This window comes from Urocampus carinirostris, chromosome 8 (assembly GCF_059441175.1).
Source record: "Urocampus carinirostris isolate Australia breed hairy pipefish chromosome 8, RoL_Ucar_1.0, whole genome shotgun sequence".
Lineage (NCBI taxonomy): Eukaryota > Metazoa > Chordata > Actinopteri > Syngnathiformes > Syngnathidae > Urocampus > Urocampus carinirostris.
Genome location: NC_142356.1, coordinates 31141257 through 31153547, shown reverse-complemented (window position 1 = coordinate 31153547; position 12291 = coordinate 31141257). Strand labels below are relative to the sequence as shown.

The window sequence follows — 12291 nt, the reverse complement described above, 5'->3', positions numbered from 1 at the left end:
TGACGTGTTTGGTGGCCACAGGAGCTGCTAGCTGAGGAGACTCGTCAGAAGCTTCAGTTCTCCACGAAGCTTCGTCAGGCCGAGGATGACAAAAACAGCTTGCAGGAGCAATTGGAGGAAGAGATGGAGGCCAAGCAGAACGTTGAGAGACACGTTTCAACCCTTAACATCCAGGTCAGACGTGTACATTTAGAAATGCTACTACTAATCGTCAAGTAATCTAGTGCCAACAATTTTTATAACGGTTTGAATAAATTTAGCTTTTTCAAGTCTCTAAATCCTAGGCTTTTCAACTGTTAATATTAGTAAATTCTTTATATTTTCCATGATAAAGGACAAATGATCTTTGCGTTGAATCCATATACAGTAATCCCTCGGTTTACGTTTCATGATTTCGGTATTTCACTGATTTGCATTGTGAATTGTGTTCTACATTCTGATTGGGTAACAGTCTTCCACCACTTATGATTTTACAGTAGTTATTTGTAACAAAGAAAGGTCAAATGAAAAGAACATATATACACTACTTTTATTTGTTAAACAAATGTTTGATTCTGTAGGAAGGGTTTCTTTTTTGTTTTTAGTGTATTTAGTGTATTTTAATCTAGCGGTAGCATTTGGAAATGATCGTATATCAGGCAAGACTTGTGCTCAAAAGATATCTCAAATCTCGAAATTCTCGTAACTAGAGTAGTTTGTATGTAGAGGGCTACTCCACAGCGAAACATTTTTTACACTGTATTCTTCCCTCTTACAGCTTTCTGATGCAAAGAAGAAGCTGGAGGAAATGTCTTCAAACAATGAACTCTTAGAAGAAGGCAAGAAACGTCTGCAGCGAGATTTGGAGGCAGCAAACACCCAATTTGAGGAGAAGGCTTCCGCCTACGACAAATTGGAAAAGACTAAAAACCGCCTGCAGCAGGAACTGGAGGATACGCTGATGGATCTGGACAACCAGAGACAAATCGTGTCAAACCTTGAGAAGAAGCAAAAGAAGTTTGACCAGGTAAGCCTGAATCTTCATTGTTGACATAATCAAGTGTGACACTTAGAGATCCGGCGTCGTTTTACCCTTAGATGCTCGCGGAGGAGAAGTCTATCTCCAGCAAATACGCCGATGAGAGAGATCGAGCAGAGGCTGAGGCCAGAGAGAAGGAGACCAAGGCTCTGTCCTTGGCAAGGGCTCTGGATGAGGCCCAGGATGCCAGAGAGGAGCTGGAGAGAGCAAACAAGGCCCTGAGGGTGGAGATGGAAGACCTTATCAGCTCCAAGGATGACGTTGGCAAAAATGTACGAGCCTCAATCGTGTTCTGTTTAAGACAGGGGTGTCAAACATACAACCGTGGCCCAGATCAGGTCCGTCAACGGATTTAATCCCGCCCACTAGGTAAAGTGAATAACCTGCAGTTTTTAATATGTCCAAAGGATGTCACCAAACAAGTGGTTCTGAAATTATGTACTATCTGAAAAAAGGCACCCCTTAAAAGGCACCCCGCAAATGCTGTTGACACAGTGGCAGTATCATAGGTACTTTATGCTCAGTATTGATTTTTGCAATCCGGAGATGAAATTAGAGCTTGCTCTGTCCACTCCACGCATCGGCCCGGTATTGCAGTACCTCCGGGAACTGTGCATTCGCAATGATCGCAGCAAGGCTTTAAGGCTAGGACCTTAGCTTGGCCTTTTGGCTGAGAGTAAGAGTCCCGGCTCCTAGGCTTTGTAGCGTATTATGAACTGACCGATAACGGATCATGGATAATGAATAAAGAAGATAGAACAATAACCCTTAAAAAATCCCCGCGCTGCCTAAGACAATTCAATTTGGATGTCTCTCTTAATCGTAGCATTTGTTACTAAGCCACGAGTATGAACTATTATTAACCCCGGTGTTTGGAAATTTTTGGTAAGCACCTGGAGTAAAAACAAGAGCTAAAAATACTACCTATGTTTCTTTGCAGAAGTTTAAAGAAGCTTTAGCTCCTTTCTATAATAGATATAAAATTTAACAGCAAATTTTCCAAATTCATATAAACATTTTCATAAATATATAAACTGACTTTTAAATCATAAAACCAATTATTCAAATCATTTGTACTTAAACTAGTATTTGTCTGATACTTTTTCCAGTTGGCATGAATTTTCCTAAGTCAAATAAACTGTAGTGGAAAGAAGGTTAATTGTTGTTTTTACAAAAGGAATGTTTACAAACACCACAAAACACTTAAAATAATACTGAGGGCGGGAAACTCAATAGTTGTACTATAATTGAATCTTACACCTGTGAATCATAATCTTAATTTCATTGTGAGCCTCCCAAAAAAACAGCCTTAAAGCTAGGGCACACTTTTAATTTACTAGTCCAGCCCCACTAGAGTGTTTTTTTTCTACCATCTGACCTTTCATCTAAAATGAGTTTGATGGCCCTGGTTCACGACTGGTGTGTTTAACGTTGAGTAGACACTCAGTGTTTATTTTACCTCTGAAAAGTGATGGGTCCCAGGGACTCGCATGCTCAAAAATCTATGGGTCCCAACAGAGATCTATGGGTCCCCAAAATGTAGTGTTATCGAGGTTGAAATTGTAAATCGGCGACAGATATATGATATAAATTTATATATTCATTCAGTTTTAATCATCACAGTTTATTTGTAATACCAATCAGTTATCACTTAAAGATTCTTCAGTTCACAGCAATATTGTACATTATACAAAATAATATTGCTGAAATAATTATATTAATCTATATTTTCATTCAGTTTGAATCATCAGAATTTATAGGTAATCAGGGTTGGGTGGGTTACTTTAACTTGATTACTTTCAATTACTTTTGGGTTACTCCAATACCAAATATGCTAATAAAAGACAAAAGAAACTAAATATGAATAAAATTACTAAATTTTGTGCAGGCTTGGGGAGTCACGGAATACATGGAACGGCAAAAATGATGTTGGCAAGCTGTTTGGATTTATTTTCATTTTGTTTCTGTCGCATTTTACGTTAGTTTTGCCAGAGATCAAATAAATCAAAGCAAGGAGAGAAAGCTTACCACGTGTTGTGAGTCATAATTTTATTCATATTTAGTTTCTTTTGTCTTTTATTAGCATATTTGGTATTGGAGTTATCCAAAAGTAATTGAAAGTAATCAAGTTAAAGTAACCCTACTCAACCCTGTTGGTAATACAAAGTAGTTATCACTTTAGATTTTTTAGTTCACAAAAATATTGTTCATTATCCAAAATAATATTGCTGAAATATTAGTCTATATATTCATGTAGTTTTAATCATTACAGTTGATTGGTAATACAAAGCAAGTTATCATTTCAGATTTTTCAGTTCATATATTCTTCGTGGTTTGCTGTCCCGCCACAGTTGTAATGCCTTCTCAAGGTCCAATCCATTATCATCATCCTCCTCATAGCGTAACCAGGAATATAATTGAGTCCATTTTGGCAGAAAAGTCCTTTTCTTGCTAGGAGTATTCTTTTGTTTATTATCTTTCGTCGAATCGTTCGCTTCAAAACTCGTGTTTTCCTTGCCTTCGCGGTCTTCTAAAGAATTTCTCCACCGTTTTTTCGTGCCGGAATTATTGCCGTTGGTACCACTTTCTGTATTATGTTTCGACTTATTACCGACACTGAAGAAATTACCAATTTTTTTGTCGATTTGCACCTAATACCAACTGTTTTTTCGGAGGCCTACTTCTCTTTCACTGGAGAACCAACAAAACAATGACGTCATCTCGAAGCAACGAGATCTCGTTGGCCGAGATCTCGTTTGCCGAGATCGGCGCGAGACCAAAACAACAATGGCGGATCTGCCTGACGAAAAGTTTGGAGTGCGGTAAATCCTTGTTAAAAAAAAAAGTAATCGGGTAATAATAACAATTTGGTGTCAAAAAAGTTGCGTCCCGGGGACGCACGTTGATTTGACAAAATGCGTCCCCAGCAAAAATGATGCGTCTAGGACGCAGGGACGCGGGCAAACGAGAACACTGAACACTCAAAATAAAGAGAAAAGACAGAAATGTATTTTGAACCTGCTAGGAGAACACGAAAAAGCTCAAATTTCAGATAAGAAATTCCAACTTGTTCTAAAGACCCTCCCTGAGCCTTTCTTTTTATTATATTTGATAACTTACAAAAGCAAGTACACCCAAAGGGTGTGGAAAATCAAAGACCAGACACAGTATCACAGTATCAGCAGTATCAAGTTCCTAGGGGTGCACATTACAAACAAACTCACCTGGTCCGTGAACACTGCATCACTGGTTAAGAGGGCACAGCAGCGCCTGTACTTCCTGCGGAGGATGAGGAGAGCCCACCTGCCCCCACCCTCCCTCATTACATTCTACAGGGGCACCATAGAGAGTATCCTGACCAGCTGTATCTCTGTGTGGTGTGGAGGCTGCAGCGCTACCGACTGGGGTAGTGTGAGGAGGGTAACGAGGACAGCAGAGAAAATAATCGGGACTACACTTCCCTCCATTCAGGACATTGGCCAGAAGCACTGCCTATCCCATGCTAAAAACATTACCGGGGACCCCTCTCACCCCCATCATGGACTGTTCACTCTGCTAGCCTCTGGGAAGAGGTACTGCAGTGTGCGGTGCAGGACCACCAGGCTCCGCAATAGTCTAGTCCCCCTGGCCATTAGACTGTTAAATGGTCAATCTAACATATAGTTAATTTAAATCTAAACGGCTGCTAATCTGACTTTTTGCACTACTGGCAGTTTTTTTTTATAGCTTGCCACTCCTTGCACATTGCTCTCCTTGCACATTACTATTGTAATTACAGCGTTATTGTTACAGTGTTAATGTTACTGTGTACCTGACTTGTTAACCTGACTGCCCATTTTGCACATCTGGTTAGCTACTCTTCTTGCACTATCGGCACTATGGTAAAATACTATACGTAGCCAAAATACAATACAACATTATTTATATCTGTACATTCAAGGAAACTGTGGGGGTCAGATGCATCGACATTTCGTTCTGTATACACGTGTACTAGAATGACAATAAAGTAGATCTGAATCTGAATCTGAATCTGACATAATTGGCCAATAGTGTGATTAATTTCAAAAGCAACAAACAACAGTTTGTAATAATAGTCAGAATAACAAACTGGTATCCTAGGCAATCTCCTTTGCAAGTGTCCAAAATCAAAAACAGGATAAACTTATCAACAACGTTTCCAAATTTGACTTTACGTCACTTTTAGGTCCATGAGCTGGAGAAGTCGAAGCGAGGGTTGGAGGCCCAAGTGGAGGAGATGAAGACTCAGCTGGAGGAACTCGAAGACGAGCTGCAGGCAGCTGAAGATGCCAAACTGCGCCTAGAGGTTAACATGCAAGCTCTCAAGGCCCAGTTTGAGAGAGACCTGCAAGGACGTGACGAGATGGGAGAAGAAAAGAAGAGGCAGCTGATCAAGCAGGTGAAGAAAATTATTTCAGTCACTTGTTGCTAGTTGCAACAGTCATTAGTTGCTAGTTGCTGCAGGAACGTAAGACCCGCGATGCTGCCTTCAGGTACGCGAGTTGGAGACCGAGTTGGAGGACGAACGTAAGCAGAGGACGTCAGCAGCTGCGGCCAAGAAGAAGCTGGAGACCGACATGAAAGATCTGGAGAATCAGATTGACGCTGCCAATAAGGGAAGAGACGAGGCCATCAAGCAGCTCCGAAAGATTCAGGTGAGAAGATGGAATAGCATCAGAAAAGTAGCCCATTCTCAGAAAATGCATTTTCCAATGTGATGATTTTTTTAATAAATAATTTTTCTTCACTGGAAAATAATCTCACATGAAATTTTAGTAATGTTTTTTATTTTCCTACATTGTACTTTGATTTTTTTCTTTTCTCATTTAATTGTTTAATGTTTTTGTAAAACAAAACCGACAACTAAACATAACAATAATTATTTTGCATGTGTTTTTATTTTACAATTCTCTTAAAAGAAGTTGTAAACCTATGAACAGAAACGTTTGCGCAATATTACAAACCTTTGTGTACTAGAGTAAAAAAAAAATAATATTATTTTATCTTTGCTATATGTCAACAAATGTTTCTAGTATATATCAAATAAAACTTAAGCAAAATCGTATTATGTGCCAGGTGGTAAATCATTTTGTTTATTTTAATTGCCATATGTATAAATAAATAAATAAATAAATATTTACAAATATACATCATATAAATAAATAAACCCTTACCAAAATCACACAATGCCAAAATATATGACAAAAATGTATTTCGTCATATCTTTATGCTGGTTTAAGATCAGGTAATTGTGTAATTTTGTAACTGTAATCCTGTGCAGTCCTTTGAGACATTTTTGTGATTAAGGGCTATATAAATAAATTTGACTTGACTTGACTTGACTTGACTTTCAAAATAAAGGAACAGTGGGTAATATTTAGTGCCTCTAGTGGTACAAAAAACTTTAATTCAGTTAAAAAATATTGATTTAAATACCTGAACTATCATACCAATGTTAATTTTTATAACAAAAAATAATAGGTTGAGAGATTTGTATTTATTTTACATAGTGTAATACTTACTTAGAAGTCACTGCCATGTTCTTCTGGCATCTTGCTGCTAGGCCTTGCTCCGAGGCACTGGTTTTGCATTGAATTTAGTGCCATCTAGTGGTCAAATATTATGCACTGGGGCTTTCATTTGTTGTACAGTTTGTGATTTATTTAGTCATGTATTTCGTCGTATATTTTGTCATACCAAATTGCTATTCAAATGAAGGGGGCAGATCAAACTGGCTGAGCTTTTCCCTTAATGGTTGATTGTGTAGTAGCCGATTTGTTCATTACACATTTGAATGGATAGCTTTCTCATTTTACTTGAGAAATGAGTGAAAAACCGAGTGAGATGAATTTTTCTTACACATAACTAAACTAAGCAGCACGGCAGCGCAATGGTTACCGCTTTTGCGGCACAGTTCTGAGGTCATAAGATCGAACCTTCCTGTGTGGAGTTTGCATGTTCTTCCCGTGCTTGCGTGTGTTTCCGCCCACATTTTCAAAAACATGCATGTCAGGTTAATTGGCCGGTCCAAATTGTCCCGAGGTGTGGAAGAGCAAGTGAGTTGTGTGTCCCTGTGTGCCCTGCGACTGGCCGGCAACCAGTTCAGGGTTTCCCCTGCCCACTGCCCGAGGATAGTTGGCTGGGATGGGCTCCAGCACCCCGCGACCCTACTGAGGATAAGCGTTGCAGATAATGGATCGATGGATATTAAACTAACTTTTCTACCATTTTTATCGTATTTACAAAATGCACGCATACAATAATGTTTCAGCATTTTATAATGCTGTTTTTTAAAGTTACTTCAGTGCATTCATGAACGTCCAAGTCTTTGTCTTTTTGTTGGCTTAATGAACTGTGATTTTTTTTCCCATTAATTGTACGATAGACATCATCACACCAAATATTGTGCATTTCTAATCTTCTCGGGCTACTGTTTTCTTTGCTTAAGTTCTTCAAAAAGAAAATTGAATTCAAGAACTGCCTTCATTGCCCATTATTAACATTTTTTTGTTATTCTTCTTGACCACCAGGCCCAAATGAAAGACTTCCAGAGGGAACTTGAAGATGCTCGTGCAGCCCGTGAGGAAGTTTTGACAACGGCCAAAGAGAGCGAGAGGAAAGCCAAGGGCCTAGAGGCTGAGTTGATGCAGCTGCAAGAGGTAAAAAACATTGCCCTACAATGATTTGGGTGCATCAGTAGAATACTCTTGTTACTCATTGGGATAAGAAAGACCAGGTATGGATTTTGGGCCAATACCTTCACCAGTCTATCTTCAGTTATCGGTGCTTGCCACAGTTATTACTATAGGTTACAACCACTCTGTTTTTGCTGTATCCGGTCTTTGTTTTAGGCGGAGAATTTAACTTAATTTAACAGTACCAAAGGTATTGATATCAATGTTTTCTGGATCGGTGTAAAAAAGTGCTACCATATTGAACACCTCTGGTCGATTGTGAGCAGTGTTGTCCATTGAGGTTTGTGTCTAGTGAGGCACACATCGTATTCATCATTTGATTGGCACAACGAGAAACCGCATGGATGAAAATGTTAAATCATCTTAACCTCTGAATTAAGTCTTTGCGCTGTTCCTTTTGAATAAAAGCATCAATAGATAAGTAAAGTATTCCTTCGACGTTGTCTCGCTACTTCAAGGATTTTCATTATGTAGTGTGTTCTGCATTTTGATTGGCTAAACAGTTACGAAAAAGTAGATTTTTTTAAATAAATAAATACATGTTTCAAGGTACAGTTAACCATAAATTAATTTGTTAAACAAATGTTTAGGCATGTAAAAAGGTTTTTTTTTTTTGATTTCCATGTACTATATTCTGGGCATGTCTGCCCCAAAAAAGCCTTTTATAAGAAATGGGTTTAGTTCGAAATATGAATCTCTGTGATTAGTAGATGAACCTGTGCATAGTAGAACTCTACCAAATTACCTTATGTTTAACCGCTGTAAGATAAACTCTCCTATACGAATCTGAGTGTTCTGGCAAAGGTCCAAAAACAACCCATGAGTAAATGCTTTATTTAAAATAATGATGTCTTATCTACAACCAAATCAATAAGGTGATTATTGAAATAGTCAAACAGATACAACTAAGAAAACTCTATAATTATGACTATAAATGTGGTGACATTTTACTGTATTCCAGCAAGTGATTTTATCAGTGGGCATGGTTATCATGCTTGTAAGGACAAAGCGCTAACTGGTACACACATTTAACCCTATTTTACAGGCTTACCAGTAAAATGTTGTAAATGAAGATACCTAATATTAGCTTGAATCAATTTTTTGTTATGCTTGTAGGAATTGGCCTCAGCGGAGAGGGCACGAAAGCAAGCAGAGGCAGAAAGAGACGAGCTGTCAGATGAGCTGGCCAGCAACTCTTCTGGAAAGTTAGTCCCGCTTTTTAATCATCTAGGATTATGTGAATCCAATCCGACAAAATTCGCGCATCTTTCATTTAGATCCGCCTTGTCCGACGAGAAGCGTCGTCTGGAAGCTAAGATTTCACAGCTGGAAGAGGAACTGGAGGAGGAGCAGGGCAACATGGAAATGGTCAACGACAGGCTGAGGAAGAGCACGCAGCAGGTTGCCACCGGCTTATCCGAGCGCTCTATGGAATCCATACTACCCTGTGTTCCCCATCACAGTTGGAGCAGATGAACAACGAGCTGCAAACTGAACGTTCCACCTCCCAGAAGAACGAGAGTGCCCGGCAGCAGATGGAGCGCCAGAACAAGGAGATGAAGGCAAAGCTCAGCGAGATGGAGAACCAGGTCAAGTCCAAGTTCAAGGCCTCTATTACTGCTTTGGAGGCAAAGGTAGCCCAACTGGAGGAGCAGCTGGAACAGGAGAACAGGCAAGAGACAGAAAAAGACAACACCATAACCATCTGTGTTTGTATAGTTTTATTATTTTGTGTTTTTCTCTTTATTTATTTTTTTCAAGCATGTTGCAACAAACTTCACATCGCAAAATGAACAAATCACATGAAAATGAGAAAAGAATGACGGGTCAAAGCCAAAGGCTTATAGGAGACCTGTCCCCAAAATAACTTTGAATGCTACTTCTATCAATCTTTTAAAATCATTGCGATATCACAAGAATAGAGTAGAATAGAACAGAATAGAACACTTTTTTTTGTGTGCCATGAAATGAAACGAAAAGGGAGTGAAGAAGCAAAAATTCACAGAACACGTGTGTAAAGCGTCCTTTCTAATGAGACTCCATCACACGATGTTTTTGCCAACCTTTGCTTTTGCTCTTTTGATTTCAATTCTAAGGTCCATGGATCTTAAAAATTGAACAATGGAAGAAAATGTATTGTGTTTACAAATTCCTACGCATTGGAATGGCTCTGAACAACACACCTTGTGCTAGAAGCTATCCCATAGCAAATTAATGTGATTCTGCCTTCCCTAAGCGTCCTTTAAGATGTTTAAAGGATCAGTGTGTAATAATTATAGCCTTGCGGTTTAAAAAAATTATTTTAATACAAAACAATATTCATTGAAATAATAAGCAAAAATACATGAACTATTGTATAGACATGCATTCTTAAATGCTCTTAGTGGAGGAATTACCTTTTTTTTTTACATAACATGGGTCTCACCTAAAGTAGCTGACATCATTGTCCGCCATGTTGCTGCTAGAGCAGGGGTCTTAATCTTAATTTACATGTGGGCCGCTTGAGCTAGGGTCTGGGCGACGTTGTGCCAAATTGGGTTTTCCAATAGAAAAGCCCTGATAAAAACATTCCACTGTTCTCAATATCTTTATCTCTATCTCTATTCTAACAAGTGCTTTAATCAGTAGGCAGAGCTGTGATACTTGTAAGGACAAAGCTAGCTGGTACATATATCAAAGTGTGGCCCGCGGGCCAATTGTGGGCTGCGAGCCGGGATCCAGAGGCCCCTGTACGAAGAGTGCCCTCAAAAACCCCAAACTTGTGAAAGGCTGGTCAAAACAAAGATAATTAAATGGTGCAACTTGATCCTATTGACTCACCAATTTGTGTTTTACCTTGTGCTTTGTAGTGCTTCAATTCAGTAACAGTGCACAATTAAGCGACTTCTAGTGGTTAAATATCATGCCTTGTCCTTTAAAACTTAATCACATTGAACTTTTATTCTGTTTTAAGGGAAAAGCAGGCTACCACCAAGAGTTTGCGCCAAAAAGACAAAAAGCTCAAAGATGTGCTGATGCAGGTTGAGGATGAAAGGAAACAAGCTGAACAGTACAAGGACCAGGTGTGACCTTCAATTTCCAAATTTCAAGACTACTTGTGATAAGGGAAACGACTCCATCATCATTCCAACGCTCTCTCCAGGCAGAGAAAGCAAACACGCGCATGAAGCAACTGAAGCGGCAGCTGGAGGAGTCCGAGGAGGAATCCCAGCGTGCCTTGGCCGCTCGCAGGAAGCTCCAGCGGGAATTGGATGAAGCCACCGAGACAAACGACGCCATGAACCGCGAGGTCAACTCTCTCAAGAGCAAACTTAGGTACTCTCATGCTAACTTCCTTCTATGTTTCAAACTAGGGGTCCCTAACCTATTATCGCCATTTGATTCCTGACAATATGTCCACGGAACGGCGAAAGTGCAGCATTAAACATGTTTAAGCACCTGGGTCGTCGAGCAACCACTTCTTGTGGGGTGTCATGTGTAGTACAACCTGGAAGCGCCCTCTCCAGGCCGCCTTTTTAGATAGGGATTTGCACCCGCACATGAAAAAGATAATACTGGATTCCATGGTTCAACGAGCAGGAAAGCCTCTTGATCGGACTCAGATACAGAACCTTTACTGTCTGGTCGTCGTTGTTTTTTGGTGGAACGTGTCATCCCGCTCGTCAAAGATGACGTGCAGAAGCATGTTACAATACTGACACAAGATTCCGAATTACTGGGGTGAAACGGTTTTTGTTCCAAAATACTGATCATCACATCACACAATACGCATTGCATCACTAGAGGCTTTCATATTTTGTTGAGAAAAAACTTGTGGTGAGGACATTACACTCTTCGCTTTTTAGACGTATTAAAGCACAAGTGTCAAACAGGCGGCCCGTGGGCCAGATCAGGCCCGCTAAGGGATTGAATCTGGCCCGCTAGACAACACTCAGAGAAGCGCAAGAGAAAAACAAGCTGCAGGTTGAAATATGTCCACTTGATGTTGCCAAAGCCAGGTGCCTCGAACAAAAACACTGTACTTGTATTTCTTTCTTTCTCTCTTTTTCTTTCTTTTTCTTTCTTTCTTTCTTTTTCTTTTTTCTTTCTTTCTGTCTTTCTTTCTGTCTCTCTTTCTTTCAGTCTCTTTCTGTCTCTCTTTCTTTCCATCTCTTTCTTTCTGTCTCTCTTTTTTTCTTTTTCTTTCTTTCTTTTTCTTTCTTTCTTTCTCTCTTTCTTTCTGTGCCTCTTTCGTTTTCTTTCTTTCTCTTTCTTTTCCTTTCTTTCTTTCTGTCTCTTTCTGTCTCTTTCTTTCTTTTTCTTTGTTTCTTTTTCTCTTTCTGTGTCTTTCTTTCGGTCTCTTTCTTTTTTTCTTTCTCTCTCTCTTTCTTTTCCACCCCCTTTTCTCCCTCTCTGTCTCTTTCACTCTCTGTCTCTTTCTCTTCCTTTGTTGCTCTTTGTCTCTTTCTCCCTTCATACCCTTCGCACCTTCTTTTCTCTTTTCTCTCCTGTCTTTCTATTCGTCTTCGGATTTTTTCTTCCTCTCCCTCTCTTTTCCCCCTTTCTTACGACTTTTTATCT

The 12291-nt window shown here is 39.5% G+C and overlaps 1 protein-coding gene and 1 pseudogene across 1 annotated transcript in view; both read left to right on the top strand.

Moving 5' to 3' along the window:
- Positions 1-12291, top strand: part of LOC148361629 (uncharacterized) — a 48678-nt gene that overhangs the window by 32587 nt on the left and 3800 nt on the right. The window contains exons 31-41 of the mRNA XM_088342378.1: positions 22-174; positions 758-1006; positions 1078-1290; positions 5223-5435; positions 5530-5691; positions 7567-7695; positions 8848-8936; positions 9009-9132; positions 9195-9403; positions 10685-10793; positions 10874-11046. Of these exons, the coding sequence (XP_088198504.1) occupies positions 22-174; positions 758-1006; positions 1078-1290; positions 5223-5435; positions 5530-5691; positions 7567-7695; positions 8848-8936; positions 9009-9132; positions 9195-9403; positions 10685-10793; positions 10874-11046 (1823 nt within the window). The remainder of the gene's footprint in view (positions 1-21; positions 175-757; positions 1007-1077; positions 1291-5222; positions 5436-5529; positions 5692-7566; positions 7696-8847; positions 8937-9008; positions 9133-9194; positions 9404-10684; positions 10794-10873; positions 11047-12291) is intronic.
- LOC148361630 (U2 spliceosomal RNA) lies at positions 1544-1633 on the top strand (annotated as a pseudogene).